The sequence below is a fragment of the Serinus canaria genome, chromosome 21, assembly GCF_022539315.1.
Source record: "Serinus canaria isolate serCan28SL12 chromosome 21, serCan2020, whole genome shotgun sequence".
Classification (NCBI taxonomy): domain Eukaryota; kingdom Metazoa; phylum Chordata; class Aves; order Passeriformes; family Fringillidae; genus Serinus; species Serinus canaria.
The window spans coordinates 7,419,153-7,440,043 of NC_066334.1; the positions used below are offsets into that span (position 1 = coordinate 7,419,153).

General features: G+C 43.4%; 1 protein-coding gene across 4 annotated transcripts in view; it reads left to right on the top strand.

Annotated features, from left to right (window-relative positions):
* Positions 1-20,779, top strand: part of KIF1B (kinesin family member 1B) — a 78,914-nt gene extending 58,135 nt beyond the window's left edge. For all 4 annotated transcript variants that reach the window (XM_050982638.1, XM_050982639.1, XM_030230634.2 and 1 more), the window contains 18 exons: positions 243-333; positions 861-979; positions 1,506-1,561; positions 4,144-4,252; positions 4,852-4,918; positions 5,680-5,764; positions 6,007-6,112; positions 9,578-9,692; positions 10,210-10,343; positions 10,851-10,912; positions 11,603-11,748; positions 12,010-12,249; positions 12,651-12,722; positions 13,334-13,455; positions 14,221-14,370; positions 14,524-14,716; positions 15,294-15,412; positions 16,169-20,779. In XM_050982638.1, the coding sequence (XP_050838595.1) occupies positions 243-333; positions 861-979; positions 1,506-1,561; positions 4,144-4,252; positions 4,852-4,918; positions 5,680-5,764; positions 6,007-6,112; positions 9,578-9,692; positions 10,210-10,343; positions 10,851-10,912; positions 11,603-11,748; positions 12,010-12,249; positions 12,651-12,722; positions 13,334-13,455; positions 14,221-14,370; positions 14,524-14,716; positions 15,294-15,412; positions 16,169-16,211 (2,029 nt within the window). In that variant the 3' untranslated portion in view covers positions 16,212-20,779. The remainder of the gene's footprint in view (positions 1-242; positions 334-860; positions 980-1,505; positions 1,562-4,143; positions 4,253-4,851; positions 4,919-5,679; positions 5,765-6,006; positions 6,113-9,577; positions 9,693-10,209; positions 10,344-10,850; positions 10,913-11,602; positions 11,749-12,009; positions 12,250-12,650; positions 12,723-13,333; positions 13,456-14,220; positions 14,371-14,523; positions 14,717-15,293; positions 15,413-16,168) is intronic.
* The last annotated feature ends 112 nt before the right edge of the window (positions 20,780-20,891 follow it).

Sequence of the window (20,891 nt, forward strand, 5' to 3'; positions counted from 1 at the left end):
TAGGCTTGGGTTCTTAAGGAAGAGAATAAAAAGGAGTAATAAAGACATAAAACAAGTACCACAGTTGTGGTCCCACAAGACTGGTATGCCCAGCTTTAGGCCATCACTCAACTGCTTCTAAAGTTCAGCAGAATACATTTATTTTAGGGTTTTAGGATTTCCTTTCAGGGTTGGATTCAGAGCACAGCAATCTTCATTAAACCATTCTGTGGTGGCTGATTTTTGGTTTATGTTTTTTAAAGCTTTTTGCATCGACATGATGAAGCTTTCTCAACAGAACCTCTCAAAAACAATGGCCGAGGGACTCCCCTTGGGTTTTACCATGTTCAGAATGTAAGTAAAGCTTTCCATGAGCAGTTACTTCCTCTGTCAGCACTGAGAGTTGTGTGTGTCCTTCAAGGCAGGCAGAATTATTAGGAATAGACAGTACTAGGTGTGATCAGGTGAATGATGTAATCCCCATGACAAAACAAAACACAGAATGATTCTTTGTGGCAAATTTAACTCTTTTTTCACCTCTACTTCCTGCCATTGAATTCTGTGTTTCCTTTCCAGGATGAAAACAGTCTAGAGTTCAGGAAATAAAATATGCATGTGAATAGCAGTGCTCATGATCTCAGATGAGCTGGATATATCTATTTTTATGAACTGTGTAATGCTTTAGTTACGTACAGCCTCCTCTTCTTCAACTTGAAATGCCTGATACTAAGGCTATGATTTTCTTCTTTCTTGGAGAGTAGAATTAATGCCTAAACCACAAGAGAATGCAGTGAGTGACACTAAGTGATATGAAAAATACAGACTCCTAAACAGATTTCCTTTTTCGAATGTCTCATTTTCTTTCCTTACTCTCGAAATAGATTGCTGTGGAAGTGACAGAATCCTTTGTGGAGTACATCAAAACAAAGCCTATTGTCTTTGAAGTCTTTGGACATTATCAGCAGCATCCTCTCCACCTGCAAGGACAGGATCTCAACAGGTATTGGTCACTAGCCTGGCATAAAGGCACTTTGGGATCATGCTCTGGTTATGCAGTTTTTGTGCTCCTGAAATTGTGCACCACAGCCCCACAAGCAGAATTCCTGATGGAGGTGAAAGTGCTGGCAGAGGCCTGTTTACTCAGTGTAGGGACTGATGGAATTGTTCTGCCCTGTCAAACATGGAAAGCTGGCTGTTCTGCCAGTCCACCCTAAAATCCCCCTGGTGACTGGAGCACTGCACTGGGAATACTGGGAGCTTCAGCAGTGATCTGGGAGCTCTGGGAGAATCTCAACAGTGCTCCTAGGGTTGGTTAAGCTAGGATAGAAAAAGAGCATAGGTTAGTCTGAGAAGTGTGCTGAGCCCCCTTGTTTTCCTGACAGGATATTTACCTGTCTTGGTAGAATTGTGAGGATGTTTTTAGAGACAGTAATAGGTGTGTGTATACAAAGATGCATGTGTGTGCATTTGTGTATATTTCTTATGTTTAACTGCCTTTGTAGTGATAACTCTTCATGTCTCTTTAGCCCTCCACAGCCTTCTCGAAGATTCTTTCCTCCCCCCATGCCACTGTCAAAGCCAGGTGAGAACAGCTCTCGAATTCTGTACATCACAGGTCTGCTGCTGCAAACGGAGGTTGTGGTGTATTCCTGAGGTATCCAGGACACCGGGAAATGTAAATGGAGTGAGTGCTACAGGAGGCACTGAATGTCTTTGCTGGCTCTCTGCCCTCTCTATGTTTTATTTTCATTCCTTCTCAACCTCCTCTGCAGGAAGTGCTACTTAGTTCATTAGGGGCTAGAATTCCATTCCTGAGGTATTGACCATACTCCATGAGGTCTGGCTAGGGGTCTTCTCGTGCTTGCTGAGCACTTTCTGACTGGAAATTTGCTTATTCATTAATTGCTTAATCTTTTTGCTCTCTCATGTTCTCGTTTAGTGAGTGAGTCTTGTTGAAATGATTCTTGGTTTTCTTTGCTTAACTGGAATAATGCATGCTGAACTCTTTTGTGATTTTTTTTTCCATATCACCTTTAATTTGCCCCTTCTTCCTCTTTCTCTCACCTGCATATTTCTACCATCCTTTCTCTGTGTGTGTTGCATTCCCTCTGCAGACCATGAAAGGAAAATTGAGTTGATTAGGTACCTTATGTCTGGCTATGTAAACGTGCATGTGCTGAACACGCTGTCCGAGCACGCCAACGTGCTGGCCTCCTCTGCCGTGGCTGCTTTCCAGGATGGAGCTGACCAGCTGCCACCTTTTCTCTTTCTGCCTGTTCCCAGTTGTCAGACTGAGCGGGCTCCTAAACGAGATGGTTAGTAGCCAAACCTGGTCTGTGATAGATGTAGAAGTAGTTCCAAAATGTGCTTCCAAATTCCTTTTTCCTTCATCATGTAGTAGTATTAGGAGTAGAAGCTGCCATGGTTGTGCTCATGGAAGGATGATGCTGTGCTAAAATTTAGGGCTCTTTTAAGGAGTACCATAGAGACAGTCTGTAGACTCCAGTGTGCTGGGAGTCACAGATTTTTGTGTGTCACTGCATCTGTTCCCTGAAACTTCCAGGACCTCTGATTTTTCCTGTGTTCTGCATAGAGTTCTGTGATATTGGTATGAGAGATGCATATGGAAACACAGGCAGGTATAGAGGTATATTGTGTTCTGAATAGGTTTCCTTTTCACTCATCTTCCTTTCCCGCCACTAACAGTGCTGTTCCTCACTTCCATTTGTATTCTAACTCAAAAAAAGAGTCATGCTGATTAATAATTGTACCAGCCAGAGCAAGTCTGTGAGAACATCTAGAATCAAGCTTTCATGTTTAGTTAAATGTGTCTTTCTGTTGTTTTTCTCTTCTGATGCTTTTGAATTGCTCTGCTTGGCAATAACCTTGAGTGACCTGTGTGTTTGATGTTCCTCTGGCTGGAGTGAGTTCATGTGCAGCTGCATGAGATGATTGGGTATGAGAGAGTTACTACTCTGAGTGATGTATGGGGAGGGAAACGATGAACCTCAAGCTCGCTGCCTCCCAGGGTGGAGCTGTGCTGTGAAAAACTGATTCCTGTAAAAAGTGTCCCTCTGAGGCAGCTGCTGTTTTACCCAGAAAAGAAACAGATCTCAAAAGAGAGCTCCTAGGCTCTCCTGTAAGGACCTGTTTTATCTGGGGGTTGTTATGTCCTTCCAGTGCACAGGAAGTTGTCATGGTAGAAGCCAAAGGATACAGAGATGTAAAGGTGGGAGAACCTAAAGAATTCCTGAGCAAGGGGGGATTGGGTCTTGAGAGGCAGAAGGGAGAATAATTATTTAGCTTAATAAAAGCAGTGAGGTTAGTATGTGAAAGGAGAAAAAATGGAAGATCAAAGTTACAGAAATCCCAGTCAGAGTGTAAGGAACGAAGCTTTTAAAATGTTCCCATTTATAAAAATGTAATGAGTAACTAAAATGTATGATGTGTGAGGGAGTATTAGGTTATTTCTAGAATTTAAGCTGTCTCATTTTTTTTTTTTAACATGGTTTATCCCTACATTTGAATGAAAGGAATTAGCGGGGATCTGGCTGGTCATACTCACTAATACCAAGAGATAAGGAGCCCAGAAAAATACTTAGGCAGGATTAGGGCTCTGGAATAAGTCTTGTTCTGCCTTTTTACATATACAATATCTTAATAAAGTGATGCAGGGGTCTGGCAGCTTGTAACAGGAAGAAATGAAGACTGAAGTTTTAAGTTCTATTATTTTCCTCTTGTGTGGGGAAGGTGAAATGTACTTTATGGGGGAGTAATGTTGCAAAACAGACCTCAGCAATTCTAAATCACCAACTGTCAAGCCATAAACCAACGGATGCACATTTGAGGAAACTTCTTCTCTGTGGATCTAGAGGAGCTGTGTATTTTTCCAGTCTCTTTGGATGCACTTTTATTCCATTATTTAACTTCAAAATTTTTTTCTATTCTAGTAACCTAGATTTAAAAAACACTTAGAGAAGTAATGATTGCTGTAAGCACATAATTTTCATGGTAAAAGCTGTGGTCTGCCTACACACACAGAATATGTAGGACCTCTGAAATGGCACGTTTCTGTGGGTCCTGAATAAGCTTTACTTGTTCAGACTTTGTAAATCACTCTTCTTTTCTTCTTTCTTTGGTTTTTTTTTTTTTCTTTCTTTTAAGTGCCAGCTACAAAGCTGAATACTGTGAGCAAGCCCAGCTTGGGCCAGAGTGTGAGCAAATACGACCTCCTGGTGTGGTTTGAGATCAGTGAACTGGAGCCAACAGGGGAGTAAGTCCTATATTAATATGGTGATTAATATTGTGCTTCAAGAACGGTGGTTTATGAGATTTCTGGGGTTTTTTTTACTGTTCAGATCAGGTTGATGTCTAGCAGTCACCATGGTAGGGGCCTGGCTGGTTTGTAGTGATGGGTGTGCAATCTGCTGGCAGTAGTTGTCCCCATTAGAAGGGACTGAAGTGATAGAATGACTTTCTTTCACACTTGGAGGGGTCTTTCCGTGGTGAAGTTCCAGGCACAGGCACCAGGAAAACTTCCCTGTGTAGGCCATGAGTTTGGATTCTTCGGGACATTGAAGACTTTACTCCAGTCACATGGCAGCCTCTGTTCAGGTTCATCTCTGTACTAAGGTTTTCCCCTGACAGGTCTTCAGGGATTATACTGAGAAGTGAGTTCCACAATTTTCCATCAGTACTGGAAGTACAGTGGGTGATACTTCCAGGATTCACTGATCTCTAGTGCCAGAAGGAGCCTGTTTGGAGAGTGGGCAGCAAGACACTCTCTTGTGTCTCCAGCTGCTGCAAGGAGAGGAAGCTGCTGGCAGCAGCAGCTGCTGTGCAGGTACATCTTTGGTTCCCTGTCTCACACAGGTACATCCCTGCTATTGTGGATCACACCGGGGGCCTGCCCTGCCAGGGGACCTTTCTGCTGCACCAGGTACTGGTGGAAGCTGTGGAACAGCGGGTGTATCTCTGCAGGGAGGGAGGGGATGCTGCTGCCTGGGCTTGGCACCTCCTTTCCCACACAGCTGTGCAGTGACAGGCAGGATCTCCCAGTCTGTGCTTGCTCTGGTGGCTTTGGGCTGGGAGGAGCTTGTGTGGCCCCCAGGATATTGCTGTTCCTGTTGCTTATCAGTGAGCATCCCACTCATGAAAGAGGAAAGCCTTTTAAAAAGCAGGAACCTCTGGGACCAGACTTGTGCCTTCAGTGTTCTCCAGCATCTCTAAGTACATAGAAGGATCACGTGGACTCAAATTCCATTTGCTCTCTCTCACTGCTTGTGGTTATGGCACATAATCTATGAAGTGACTGTATTTCAGTGCCTCTTAAATTCCTTTTATAATCCTTAGTAATATTTTGTCTCTAGCTAGATTATAAAGATAATCCCAGTTAAATATGGTTAATAGGTTTAAAGTTATATTTTTCCTACTCTGTCTTTGTGGAGTGAGGAAGGGGAAGCATTTAATTTCTTTACATGCAAGAATATAACATCCCCTTGAAATGAATTTTAAGGCCCTGAAACAAAGAGTTGCTTGTTCAGTTACAGATGATATCGAATGATAGTATTTAAATCACTTAAATGATATCAATGATATTATTTAAATTATATTATTTACTTTGCTTTTGCAGTACAAGTGCACAATAGGCGATGTGTGTGTGTGAACACTTCAGCAGTGTTTTGTTTCTGAACTCCACAGGGAATCCAGCGGAGAATCACAGTCACCATTATCCATGAGAAGGGCAGTGAGCTGCACTGGAAAGATGTGCGAGAGCTGGTGGTTGGTGAGTAAATGGTTCTGTGTCTTGCTGTGTAAGGAAGACAAACTCGTACTGGTAATTTCTCTTTGTATCAGGTTCTGTCATTTTTATGAGCACTGCCTGTAGTAGGAGAACGTTGAAAAAGATCCAGATGGAAAGCTCAAGTTTTGCAACTTCCATTGAAAATTGTGTTTGGGAAAACAAATTCCTTTTGTGTTGCAGTTTGAATTTTAATTGATTCCTCCTCCTCCTCCTTCCCTTTTTAGGCCGTATAAGAAATAAAGCAGAGGTAGATGAAGCTGCTGTGGATGCCATTCTGTCTTTGAATATTATCTCTGCAAAATACCTGAAATCCTCTCACAGCTCCAACAGGCAAGTGAATGAAGTGAGCCCTCCAGCAGGAGTCTGAAATTTATTTGACCTCTGTTGTATTGGCAGGATGTTTGGAAAGCTGGGAATGTGGCTAATTATTAAATGTAGAATTCCATGGGCACAGAACACACAGGTAGAGAATGAACATCACTGTAAAATCTTGATCCATGGGAAGGGTTTGCTGACAATGCATCTGAATTACCTTCCATGTGTATGGACCGTAAAGGGCAGGTGAAAGGAGCAGCTTAAGGGGGCCTGAGGACTTAACCCTAAATGGATGTCAAGGTTTGGTGCTAGAATACAGCTTTGAAGTACAAGGACAGAATAAGATGTGTACATCTTATTCCTAGAGCAAGCATGTGACAGTTTAAGGCAGAGGCACGCTTTGTAAATTCAACTTTATAATTTACAGATGTATGGCAAGTTGAGTCCAGTTCCATGTCCCTGCAGTGGGGTGGCAGCTGGGCCCCTGGCTGAGGGGTTTGTGGCTCTGTGTGTCCTTCATTTCTCTGAGGCTCAGTCTCCACGTTGTTCTGCTTCAGTGTCTGCAGCCAAGTGCAGCAAGGCAGAGGGGGGCATTGGGCACAGCCTCTCCCTGCTCTGACAGCAGAGTCACTTGGCTGCTCCCTGGCTCTGTTCAGCTGGTGCAAAGGAGGAATATCTCTGGAATGGGGCTCTGAGTGGCTTTTTCCAGAGGGGAGGAAGGTTTGAGCCCATCTTTGCTGCACCTGCTGAATGCTGGAGGTGGGATCCTTCCCAGCACTGGAATTCTTCCTTCTCTCTTAGAGGCCTGGACTTCGAAACACCTGTGGCATTAAAGTGGATTTGGGATGCTGCTCCTGCCCATGGGCTCTCTGTCACCTGGTGTCTGTAAAGCAGGCAGGGACTGGGGGGTTGGCAGTTATTGCCTTCCACTGAGAAGTGGGTACTTTAGTGTGTTTGAGTTAATGGATCAATATAACTGGAAAACAGGGAGAGTGTTGCTGGTTTCCTGTCTGATACTATTGGATTTGCAGTTGGAAAGCCCTGTGCTTTCTGTTTTGTTTCAATAAATTCCTCTGTATCTCTGTGGTTTTCTATAAGATGGGCAGCTTGGGTGAAGGATGAGTGGGATGAAGCTGTTGGCCATCTCGTCCCAAAATGCCAAGGTTTAAGTTGTGGGATGAGTGCATGGCAGCATGGTGGAAGGGAATTGAGGCCCTCGTAAGGGATATGTCTTAATGTTTGCTCATTGTCTGCAGACTTGTTTGCTGCTTTCTGTGGGGTTTTTTCACTTTGTTTTGTTTCTTAGTCCACTTGTTCTGTTCCTCTCAGCTGTTGCTTTTCTGTTCTGCTTTTGGCTGCACTAACTGAAGCTCTTTCTATGTTTTTACAGGCTCTTTCTTGATAAGGATATGCCTAGGTATTTTCTGTTTGCTTCCTCTGTACATAAAGATTCTTGAAAATAGAATGCTTTATGTCCCATTTATATTGCTGCCACTTCCCTCAGCTTTTACTGAATTCTGTTAGCACACCTCTTAGCTCTTCCAAATGTAGTCTTCCCTTTCCTCTTCCCTCTTCCTCCTCTGTGTCAGAGGCTTATTCAGGTACAGTTCACTGGGGGACTTGTGAAGGTGAACTTTCCTTCTCATGTGAGAGTAGGAGAATTTCCTTTGTGCAGTCTTTCTGATTCTCTTGGTGTGCTATCAAATACTGATCTGTTTTGTAGTCCTTGCTATTTTCTTCCCTTGTTCCATTTCAAATAACTAAATTTGGAATTTCTCACTGTCTCTGGCTCTGCAACACTGCTTGTTTGAAGGACCAAGCCAAGGACTGAATGATGAGGTTACTTGAATTGCTCTGATCAAATAGCAGTGGCTGCCATGTGCCTGCTCTTCAGCCTCTGTTCTGGGGCTGGATTTGCATGTGAAATTTAACTGTGTGGTTGCCACTCCTTAGTTTAGCAGCTGGCAGAGGAGCCAGTTATGCAGTGGCTGCCCAGGCTGGATTCCTGTCTCATCATTCCAGTGGGATCACAGCCCAGCATGGCAGCTGCACAGTCTGGGGCACTTTGCACTCAGCTTTCTGTGCTCTGCCTCTGGAAAAGAGAAGACAGAGTCTTCAGTGCTCCCAGTTCACCCCCTTTCACTAATGCTAAGATGCACTTCAGAAGCAGTTTTAACTACACATTTAACCTGTCTCTCCTCTATTCCTTGCTTTGTGTGTTCCGTGCTCCCTTTTCCTCCATGTGCTGTTTGGCTGTGCTGAAAGGACTTTGCTCACTGCTGGTTTTTGTCTTGCTCTGTAGCTATTGCAGCAAATTCTAGTTTGGGCAGGCAAAGCTGTATATATTTACCTTCCTGGCTAGAAAAGATCCCCTAAAATAATTGCCTCAAAGCTGTGCTTGACTTTGTCTTGGCGTTTGTCCAAACATCCTTTTGCTCCAGAGGGTGGTAGTATTTCTGCGCTGAGGAGCATTTACACCTGTGTTCTCTCTCCGTGAGGAGAAATCTTGTTTGGCAGATGGTGCAGAACTGATGCCAGGGCTGCATACAGTGCTTTTTTTCTTGTTTCTTCTACCTCCACCCTGCTGTTTGTCCTTTGTCTTTAATTTCATCTTCTATTTTCCCTAGTTGGGAATTAGTACAGAAACTCTTCAGATATATAACTTATTAAAAATATATATATATGTGAAGCACTTTCTTGCTTTTAGTACTTTGTCATTTGGACTCAAAATAGATAAAAATAGCAAGAGGATTCGGTAGGGAAATTATATAGAGGTGATGAAGAATGAATACCTTCTGTTTCTGTCACCAATGTGGAAAGGTGTGCTGAGTTCCTGAATAGTGGCATAGGTCTTCTTTCCAAAGGGACCTTCCTCAAATCAGTTGCTGCCTGTGAGAAAGGAGAAAGCTCATTTCCCAAACTCCTGCTAGAGAGGGGAGAGTATAACGATGCCTTTGGATGTGGTGATAGAGCTGTGCTGTGTGTGATGCTGTCTCTCACTTTTTACTTGAACCTTCTGGATTGCTGGGGTAGACCTGTGGGAGCTTTCAGCTCCTCTCTTTCTTTGTCCCAGATCTTACAGAAGTCCTAAAATATGGTGTAGAAAGAATCTTCCCATGCACTTTTAAAGTCCAGCTGGGCTGAATTTCAGCAGTAGAAATTAATTCTCTGTGTTTAGAAACAACTGTTCAGTGCTGACTTCCCTGTAGAGCTATGACAGCTTTTGTTTTCTGCATTCCCTCTTTTCTCTTTTAGATGAGTATTCTCCATAACAGGCCCTGGTCTTTGTGCCACACTGTTTGAGGTAGAAGTGAATGGTCTTGGAAATAAAGAGAAGGTTTTTGCTTCAAGTATTTGTTATCCACATGACTGATGATGTTATCCACATGAGGTTGATATCAGAAAGAGATGCTTTACACGAGTGATGAGAGGGCTGCAGAGGAACTCTTACTGTTGACCTTTTACTGTCCTTCTTTCCAGGACTTTCTATCGGTTCGAGGCAGTTTGGGATAGTTCCTTGCACAACTCCCTCCTCCTCAATCGAGTGACACCGTATGGAGAGAAGATCTACATGACCCTTTCTGCCTACCTGGAGGTGAGACACCAGGGCCTTCCTGCTGGCTATAAACTGGACAGGACAGAGTGTACCCAAGAGAAATAGATTCAAAAGTGATTTGAATCCTGAAGCTAGTGTTTATTCATTTCCTGAGAACAGGATGGAAAAAATGTACTCATAGTTAACATCTTGATGTCAAGATATCACTGCCTTGCAACACAAGAGATACTGGTGGTCTTGCCTTTTTGTGCCTTGTTTTATCTATCTTTGTATCTGAAAATCCACTGGAATCAGTGAATATTGCTGTGTAAGTACTGGTGTTACAAACAGGGGCTTAGCTCTTGGCTTGTGTGCAAGACAATGTTGTTTTGTGCAGTAAAATCATTTCATGGGATGCATCAAGAAATTTGGCAGTTCTCTTTCACAGATACACACATGAAAACCCTTCACCAAAGACCCAAACAAGAACAGATTTCAAAAACTGTCCCACTGAGGGCAGCAGTGTAACTTGGCACAGTTGGCTGCAGCCATTCATTCCTCGCTGGTGTTCCCTTAGCTTGACCACTGCATCCAGCCTGCTGTGATCACAAAGGATGTGTGCATGGTGTTTTACTCGCGGGACGCCAAGATCTCCCCCCCGCGCTCCCTGCGCAGCCTCTTCGGCAGCGGCTACTCCAAATCCCCAGACTCGTAAGTGCAGTTACAATTTTGGTATTGGCCTTTTTTGTCAGTATTTGTGCTTCCTCTTAGAGAATTTGGTTTAGTTTTCTTAATTTTTTTCCTTGAAGCTTTACGTACTCATAGGTTCTCCAGTCTGGTTTTGAATGTTCTTTCTCGCATTTATTTCAGTGGAACTCTGATGGCTTCTCTCTTTACTGACCTCTTTTCCATACTAACAGAGCTGGGCAGAGGGATCCATTTTTTTCAAGCTTGCATCCTGACCTGGAATTTACTGCAGCATGTGCTCTTCAAGTCCAGTGCAGGGTGGGGTGGGAACATGGGGGAACTGACTTTTTTGGGGATCTTGCAGTCTGTTCTGGCTGTTTTGTGCAGGAGTAGTATTGAAATCTAGTTCTAACTAAGAACTACGCTTAAAATTCTGCCTTGGGAACCACCGAGCTAAAGCTGAAGCACTTTATTTCTGAAGACAATAAATAGTTTCTTCTGTTTTTGTTTCTTCTGCTTTCCTGTGAACAGCAATCGAGTAACTGGGATCTATGAACTGAGTTTATGCAAAATGTCAGACACAGGAAGTCCAGGTAAGCAGTGACTGGGTGTTCCAGTGATAAATATGAAATATTGCGGAAAACTTCTCAGGCAGAATGGAGTAAACATTTCTGTCCTGATCAGAAGCAGTTCCTGTGCTTCAGAGGAGCAATGGAACGTTGCTATTCTATAAGATACTTACCCAGGCTTTTACTTTAGACTCAGGTCTGCGGTTACCATTGGTGAACAAGGGTTCACTGGAAACTTGATGTTTTCTGACATGGGTAACTCAGGACACTGAATGCATGCACCTGAGTCTTAGGGGTGCAATCCATGGCTCATAACTAACAGTTGAGACTGGGTTTTGCAGCAGTAGAGCTTTTTCTTGTCTTTTGAAGATGCTGCTGATTTCTGATGCCAACTTCACCACTTGGAAGTAATGTAGTTCATGGTGTATCTGTGTATTTTTCTTCTAAGATGTAGAAACTAAAGTCCTTGTGTTAGATTAGACTGAACAGGAGTTTGCATTATATCTTGGTCAATAGAAAATATCTGAAAAAAGTAACAAAGCTGGACTAAATCAAATATCTTTGGTTGTGTATTTGCAGGTAATGAAATACTTACGTTGTATATATCCAGCCAAACAGCAGAAGTGCTGGTTCTTTGCAAATTGCTGATTATTTCTCAGTGACACCTCTCTGGCTCTGGTTTTAACACGTCTCATGTTGTTTTTTACTGCTCAGGAATGCAGAGGAGGAGGAGGAAGGTCCTGGATACTTCTGTCGCATATGTGAGGGGAGAAGAGAACCTGGCAGGTTGGAGGCCCAGGGGGGACAGCCTCATTCTAGAGCATCAGTGGGAACTGGAGAAACTGGAGCTGCTGCATGAGGTGAGTAAAGAGATGGAAGTCAAGATTTAAATAAATTCTCCTGGCAGAGAAGATACAAAGTGTGTGGCTGGCTGCTGAGTAGAGTCGTCAGCTCAGAATCTCAGTGCCTTCAACAAAGGCAAATTCAATTTCCACTGACACTGTAAACTCCCTTCCCTGGGGAAAGTTACTGGTATGAATAGTAAAGGATTCCTAAGAATTCAGTGTCTGTAAAATTGGCACCTTCCTGGAGTGGATGATACTGATTTCTTTTCTTACTAGGTGGAAAAAACCCGACATTTCCTTCTGCTTCGTGAGAAGCTTGGTGACAGCATCCCCAAGTCTCTGAGTGACTCGTTGTCTCCCAGCCTGAGCAGTGGAACCCTCAGCACCTCCACCAGCATTTCCTCTCAGATTTCCACCACGACCTTTGAGAGCGCGGTGACGCCCAGCGAGAGCAGCGGCTACGACTCCGCGGACATCGAGAGCCTGGTGGACCGGGAGAAGGAGCTGGCCACCAAGGTATGGCACAGGGCAGCCATCCTGCTGGCAGCCACAGGGGATTATAGGTCAATCACGGCCTTCTCGGATAGCTTGGGAAATATCCAGTAGTGTGAGAGTTTCATTTGAACATCTTGGTTAGTGAAATAAGCCACCTTGACCGGCCAGTGCTGCTGGGGAGGTTTGGGCTGTGGCTGTATCCCATTCCCCTGTGTTAGTGGTTCTATAAAAACTTTTTCATTTTATCAAGTGAAGCGATTATTACTCTCTTCTGTGATTTTTCATAGCAGTTTAGGATTTGTTTGTTCTTTCATGACCTGCCAAGTGTGTCTTGGCAAATCCCCTGTTCAAATTTCTCTGAAAATCCAAATATGAAGTTCTTCTTTGTGTCTCATTTTTTTCCCCTCGCGTACCCCCTTTAGTGTCTGCAGCTTCTTACTCATACCTTCAATCGGGAATTCAACCAGGTGTACAACAGCATCAGTGATTGTAAGGTAAATATTTCATGTAATACTTAATTGTAATAAACTCTATTTGTAGTACAGTAGCAGCATGTTTGTGAGTCATGGAAGCTGCTGATACTATTAAAAGATAAACCACTTTATATTAATTTATTATTTTTTATTTTCAGTCCTTTGGAAGCATTTGGCTATTCAGCATCAGGTTCCAAAGGCTATGGCAGGAATTGGCAATGGTGTGGACTTGCACTGTAGTACAGTACCCAGTTTATTAGCAGACTCTTACTGTTTTCCCTACATACACTTTCCCTATGTAAAAGGATAAATCTAGTCTTAAAAGTTCTGCCAGTAGGTAAAGGGAATACCAAGTTTCAAACTGGATGATGTTTTATCCACTGAAGAAATCAGAGTGTGAATAATCAGAAGTGTAAGACATTGATAATAACAAGCTGTGTCTGCATACATGCTGCTGTATTTCTGCCCTCAGATGGGTTTGTGGTGGTTTGTGTGAAAATTTGCCTCCTGAGTAGGGGGATGGCTGATGAAAAAGCCTTTCTGTTCTCTGAGCCGTCCCTGCTGAAAGCCACTCTCAGCCAGGAGTGAAGAGCAGCTGCAGCCCAGCTGCTGTGATGTGTTTGTGCTTGCAGCTCTCGGATATTTCTCCAATTGGGCGGGACCCGTCCGTGTCCAGTTTCAGCAGTGCAACCCTCACCCCTTCATCCACCTGCCCTTCTCTGGTGGATTCCAGGTGCAATTCCGTTGATCAGAAGTAAGTGTAATGTATTGAAAGGAAACATCACTTTTCAGTGCTTCATAGATCTCTTTGCTGTTTTCTGATTTCTTTTTCCTCTTTTCTTCCTTTTCCCTACTTTCAGATATTTCTCTGTACAGCCCCCTTGCCTTACTTCTCCAGTCACTCCGCACAATTCTTTTTCCTCATTTTGTTCTTTTGAAGTGGGTTTTTTTTCTGCTTGTGTTGGGGAAACAGTCAGATGCTTGTCATTCCAGTGACCAGTGCATCTACAGTGTGCAGAGTCCACAAGTTTTTTCAGAGGTCTGTTGAAAAGGTCTACTAAATAACCACCCAGAATAAACCAATTTGGCCATTCATCTCTGTTTATCTATCTCAACTATATCTATACAATATATTTTTGATTAAATTGGTAATAACTATGTAGTGAAAGACATAATTTGTACCTTCTCAGTTCAGCATCCCTAAGGGAGGAGTGCTGAGGAAGTAGAACATTTTACATCAGACAGTAGTAGGAAGTATGTCTGTGTTGTGACTATGTTTAGCAGGAGAAAAAAGGTAGAAGTAGTGGGGAAGCAACTTACTAGTGGTTATTATAAGTTTTATTCCACAGATATCAAGGGAAAATGCTATTCAATATTGTACAAAAGGATCCCAATGTCATACAACAAATCTGGGCTGGAGGATGGAACTTCAAGCTGGCCTGAAGATGCAGTTTAAATTTCATTGTCACATTTTGTTGCTTTGTTGCAATTTACTTTTTTTTCTCTACTTTCTTTAAAGGACACCAGAAGCAAATTCTCGTGCCTCCAGTCCCTGTCATGAGGTGGAGCAGTTCCAGATAATTCCTGCAGTAGAAACCTCCTACCTTGCCAGAGCTGGAAAGAATGAGTTCCTAAACCTCGTTCCTGATATCGAGGAAATCAGACCAGGGTAAGTTTTTATTGGTGTGTGATCATGGCTTCCCGAGAAGTGTCACAGGGGCTTTCTGAGATTCTTAGGTTCTGTGCCCCATTTGAAGAAGGAAAATTAACAGGTGACAGCAGAGATGCAGAGTCCTCTGTGACTTGGGTTTATTTTTTCCAGCTCTGTGGTGTCAAAGAAAGGATACCTCCACTTCAAGGAGCCACTCTCCAGCTCCTGGGCCAAGCACTTTGTTGTGGTTCGCCGTCCCTATGTTTTTATTTACAACAGTGACAAAGATCCTGTAGAAAGAGGAATCATAAACTTATCCACAGCTCAGGTGGAATACAGCGAGGATCAACAGGCAATGGTGAAGGTCAGTCTGAGAGCTGCTTTTTATTTATCCATAAAGCAAGAACATTACAAATAGCAGTGCATCTGTACCATCAGCTATGTCATCTCTGTTCTGAGGAAAACGGATCTGAGTTGTGGAGACCTTGAGGATTCTGCCCACAAAGTTCCCAGTTTGTTCAGGGTTTCTTATGGTTTTGGACACAGTTGTACCAGAGAGTGACCCTGACTGCTGTCACCCATCAAATTAGCTTTTAGGAGCATGTGTTGGTACCACTACCCTGCATGTTAAGTTTTTGCAGCTTCTTTTGTATGGTTTTTTGGGCTTGTGTGTTTTGTTTGTTTAAAAACAAAACCCCACAAAACAACTCATACAAACATCCTACAAGGAATCACATGAACTCTACTGGTCCATCTCTTAGAGCCCACACTCAGCCGTTGAGACTCTATTTTGTAGAAGATAATGAGTAATAGTACCCTGGAAATCACCAGCGAGACATCAATGAAAGAGGGATGTGACAGAGGGGATTCTCTCAGAGAGGAAATGTGCATCAGCCTCTGTGCTTGCAGACTTTGTGTTTAAATTGTCCTTCCTGTTGCAGACACCCAACACGTTTGGAGTGTGCACAAAGCACCGTGGGGTCCTGCTCCAGGCCATCAATGACAAGGACATGAATGACTGGTTATACGCCTTCAATCCTCTCCTGGCTGGCACCATTCGGTGAGAGGCAGCTGGGGCTGCAGGGGGACATGCTCAAACCAGGAGGCAGATGGTTGGTCACAGAGTTTAGTTTTGCTCTCAGGAATTTGACAAGATGTGGGAACTGGAGGAGGGAGGAGAGTAGGTAGAAAAACCCCCAGAACAACCAGAAAACAAACCAGCCCTGTATTTCAGGAGCTGCTGGGGTTGCTGTTTTGGCTTGTGATGTTCTAAACAGCCATGTCCAGTTTGAACATGTGTGGGATGCTACATTTGGAGACCACAAGATGGTTTCCCTGTATTGCCATTTTAGAAATTTATGAAGTTTCTTACTTCCTCTGTGCTGGACTACCTTTTTAGGTTCTTGATTATGAGCTAAAGCAGAAATTACTTTCCCTTTTATAACTTCTCTGGCAGCCTTTCCATTACCACAGCCCCTGCTTGCTGGACACATATTACTCCACTGCAGTAGCTCTTCCTTTCAGCAAAAAAACCCCAAACCTAAAAAACGAAGCTGTTACCATACAGCATCAAAGAATTTCTGAACAGTGAAGCCCTTTCATGATCCCTTCTCCCATTAAAGAAACAGAACAGAGAATTCTTTCTCATTACAGCCCTGGATACATTTTACTTTCTTCTTTCTTAACATATGGAGTAAACTAGGACTATGCCAAACAATTAAAAAAAAAAAAAAAGTGGATAAACTTTGGGGAGGGAGGAAAAATGAACTTTCATAATTCACCAACTACTTTTTCCCCTTTTTTTTTTTTTGTGCAGGTCAAAGCTGGCTCGAAGACGCACGGGCCAGATGAAGTACTGAGTCCATGTAATGTTCTCATCTGTTCTCCCCACTCACCTTCCCATAGATGGTGTTACCTCTCATTTTCTCTTTGTGATTCTTGATAGTTTCTCTTGTATGTAATCCTGTGGCTTAACATCCCCCACCTTCCCCACTCCTTCAGCACATTTTCTAGGTATTCTAACCCTACCTTGTTTCTTTTCACCTGTACCTGAATTGTACTAGTAGCATGTGGCCAAACAAAAAGAGAAAGAAAAAAAAAATCAAAAAATCGAGTGATTATGCACGACTCTAAAAAGAAAAAAAAAAATTCCTATAACAATTGTTTTCCCATTTCAATTGACCTTTTGGTGTCTGTCCCACTGTCCACTGTCTGTCTAGACTGCTACAGGGTTTTCATTCAATATGTGACTTGGCAGTGGTCCTTGGTTCCCTCAGGGCAAAGTTCCAATGCCAGGGAAAGATAAATTGTTTAATGGAGACATTACCCAGCCAGGAACTGCAATAGCTCCTCAGGCTTTCTGGATCCAGCCTCAAAGTTAAACTCTGTTGAAAGCTGATATTGGACAAATCTATCTGGACAGACTGGATTTTGGACTTTGTGCAAGTTTCTGAGTTTCCAGGGTCCAGCAGGCTAAGGCACGAGCTAGGAAAAGTTAGGGAACAATCCAGGAGGGGCTGGCTGGAACAATCTGCCTTTAAACTCTTGCTGTGGGGGTTGCAGGTGAGCCTTGGGTTTAACTTGCTTGGGTTTAACTCTTTCCCAGAAGAGTTTCCATCAACATGTACTCCTCAGCCTCTCAGCTGAGCTGAGCAGACTGTGCTGATATGAGGGGAAATAGACCACAGACTGAAATATGAGATAAAATCCCAAAAATTTCATATGCTCAAGCCGTGTATTTGACAGATGGGGAGTATGAAATATAAATGAAAGTGCAGTTGGTCCCCGGGTCACCATGGAGGGCAGATCCCCTCTTCCTTCTTTTAGTCCTGACTTCCAAGTTCTGCAGGAACAGTTCTCACCTCTCTGGGAAGAGGTTCAGGACTCCCATGGCTGTGTCAGGGTAGCAGCTCTGCAGCATTGTTCCCAAGGGCCTGCTTGTGCAGCCCTACCCTGTAATGCTCCCGTGTCACCCCAGCTGTCCATGGGAGCACCCAAGGTCTGTGGAACACTTCCTAGGCTCAGCACCTGCAGTGTTCTCAGGGAGCTGCAGGACACTTTCAATTCCTTTTGAAATAACTGCTGAGTGTCTCCTAATTTCCCTGCTGCAATTTTCATCAGCTAAACCCACTGTATTCAGAGTTAACCCTTCTGGGAAATAGAGCAAGTGGATTCTGGTCCTGGTCAGTGGCATGTCATAATTGGCTTCTGGGTGGTGTCAGTTCTTGACCTACAGTGTAAGTTCTTGTGGCCAAAGCTTTGCTTCTTGCCCCAGGAAAGAAGAGCAGAATGAATTTCCTTTGGGAGAAGTGAACTCCCCTCTCTCAGTCAGGTGTTGGGGAGGCTGGGGATGTTGTGTGTTCTTTCCTGCTGTGTTATCCTTTCTTGCTGTACCCAGGGCACTGGTAGGGCTGGCTGTGGTCCTGGGCAGTGTAAAGGGGTTTCACCTGGAGGCTCCAGCCTCGCAAGGGAGGGCTGGAAGGGTCTGTCCCTCTCTTGCAGTAGGCACACCAGGCACAGTGCAGGCCAGGAGGCTGACTGGGGTCCGGGTCAGCAGCGGGGCAGGCCACGCCTGCGTGGGACTGGAATGTGCTGAGGAAGGGCTTTGCTGTGTGGGGCTGCATCGCTGAGAGCAGTGCAGGGCACAGTGAGACCTCCTGCAGCCGGGAAGGCAAAGGAGCAGGGAGATGGAGCTGACACTTGCTAGGACATACCTTTACATATCTTGAGGTAGTTCTCAAGCTAACTTGTATGCTCATGCTGCTCTGTGGTCCTCAGATTTATTTCAGAACTGGAAGCCAGAGTGAGGGAGCATCCTGGGGACCCAGGAACATGATAGGGATAGGGTTTTGGGGTTTTTTGGTTTTTTTTCCTTTTGTTTTTGTCTTGTTTAACTGTGTGTGACTCTTAATACAGTGATGATATTCCTTTGTTATGCAATGATGATAAAGCACTTCCAGTGTGTGGATAAAACTGTTGTCCTGCAAGAGGGCTCCTCACACTGCAGCTAAGCTGATCTCAAGAATTAGGTTAATTCTAAGCATTAAGTTATTGCTGCCATCACCACTGTTTATAATGACAGTGGAACCTGTTTGAGGAGGCAGAGTGATTGAGGTGGGGGTAGGTTGTGACACACTAAGAGCATTTTAACTTTTATCTGTTTCTTTTCTTTAACTAGAAAAAAACCTAGTTTTCTAAGTCTTTGCTTTGGATAAGCCAGAGAACGAACCAAGTGGTTATAGGCATTGCACAAAATCATGATTAAGGGATCTTCATTTAAGAGCAGGAACAGACAGATGCTTATCTTACAGAGAGCTTGAAGTGTTACAGTTGTTGTATAAATGTCACTCTTCTGTCTTAAAACTCCAAGCAAATTCTGGTGACTTGAGGTCTGAGTGAATAATAGATCATCAGAAGACCAAAAGTCTGGTTTTAAGCATCAGCATCTCTTAAAGCTGCATAATCTGTAACAAACTAGGTCCTTGTGGGGAGTTCAAATGGGCATTACTGTTTTCAGGTCTGACATAAAGGCAGACAAAGTTTTTCTGCAGTTACTGAAGCCTGCTTTGAGACATTTGGGTTTCCTTACTTAAAGCTATACTGAAACCAGTCCAAGTTTTCTTTAAAGAGATAACAAACCAAACAAATAAGGAAACAAAAAAAGTGAATTTCCATTCACTTCAAAGCTTAGCCCAGCATGTTAGAAATTTCTTTTTTGAAACAGAATGAGGAAGGAAAAATATGCTAAGTTGCCTTCTCCTGGCACTCCAAAGCCCATTTTTGGTTACCTGCTGTGTGTGTGTGGAGTCCCAGAGTCAGACAGCTCTGGGGACTCGGCCTCAGTAGAGGAGGCATCCTGCTGTGGGCCTGCCAGCCCGTGAGGACATGCACTAGCAGGGAGCTTGGTGGGCATTCCCTGGGAGGAACGAGTGTCAAACTGTGCTGGATTTGGGTTTTTATGTTCCTCACCAAAAGGAAGGAGAAAGCTGTGCTTTTTATCCATTGAAAATAATGTTCGATCTTCCTGGGTATTGTAAAATTAAGCTAAACCTCCTACACTGTGTTTTCGAAATGCACTTTAAGTACCTTTTTAAAGAAGATTCCTGTGTTCTGGAAATACAGAAGAGAAGGGAGTACTATTTCCAGAGAGTATGGTTTCCAGACTGCCAAGAAAAGGTTTTTTTGTGTCAATATCTAATAGTCCTTATTACTGATTAGCATGGTATTTCAAAGCAAAGACTTTACTTTTTGCTGCTTCTTATCTAATTTACAGGGATTTAATTTTATGTAATGTATTGTATATTTATACATCTGTAATTAATTGCACATTAGATAAGAAAGAGGATTAGCTTCGGTCTAACACCCACTGGTACTAAACTGCCTGTGCACGTGGATCTGCCTGTACCCCTGCACACCCGAGCTGGTGGTAGCTGATGCTGGGGTGGGTGTTCTGCTGAAGGTGAGCTGTTGACCTGCTGCTGGAGGAGGAAGGGTCCTGCTGCTGCTCGGGAAGGCTTTGTTGGCTGTCCCTACAGCTGGGTCCGACGTGTGCGTTGCATCTCTCCGTGGTGGTCACTATCCCAGCCTGTGGTCTGGCTGTAGTGTCTGTAGCAGGATGTATTAACTTTGTGCTTCCTTGTTTCAAAACATCAGCTGTTCAAGAGCAGGACTGACTTTTGTTCAGAAGGCCATTTATGTGTTCAATGTATTTGAAATCAAAACTAGTCCAACACTAACCAGACGATTGTGTCCAATGTCATTTGGAACAGGATTTAAATTGCTGGGATCAGCTGTGTATTCAGAAAACTGGTGTGGAGCTCTTGAGTCTTCAATTCTTAATGTTGCCAAGTGAATGGGCTGCCCCTGAGCAGTGCTGAATTTACCTCTTGCTTGCCTGGAAACCAGGGACTGGAAGCAGAGGGAGTCTTGAATGATCAGCACTTCCCAGGATCAGGTCTGAATTTTCTGCTTTGCTTGTTCATATTTCATGTGCAGTTGGTTATGGCTCCCGAATTTGGACATCAGACATGCTGTTCACTGGAATACATCCCTTGGAATTGCGGTCCCCATGTCCCTGTTAATCTCTCTGTACACAAGGTATACAAGGTAAAAGCTGTATAAGTGGCCTTCTTGAACAAATCTCTTTGCAAACTGATTTCATCCCAGCGAAGGAGTGTATCAGCAACACTGTACATTAATTTCAGGTTTTCATTTTCTTATTTTATTTTGTAAATATATCTGATATTTGGAGCTTGAGTATACAAAATGTAAATATAGTTCATGTATTTGTACTAATTCTGATCCATTTGCTGTATAGCCTTAGGTGTGCAATGCAGATATCTAACTGTGTATGGTAACCTTGCACCACTGAATTGTTAGTGAACGAGGTGAAACAATAAAGGTACAACCAGTGCATTAGCAGATAGAATGTGTGCTCGTGTCATTATGATTTAATTACTTCTATCTTATATCGATTACTTTCTTTTAAATCCTGTGCTGAACAAGCCGATGCTTTAATTAAATTTATCTCAACGGCTCTT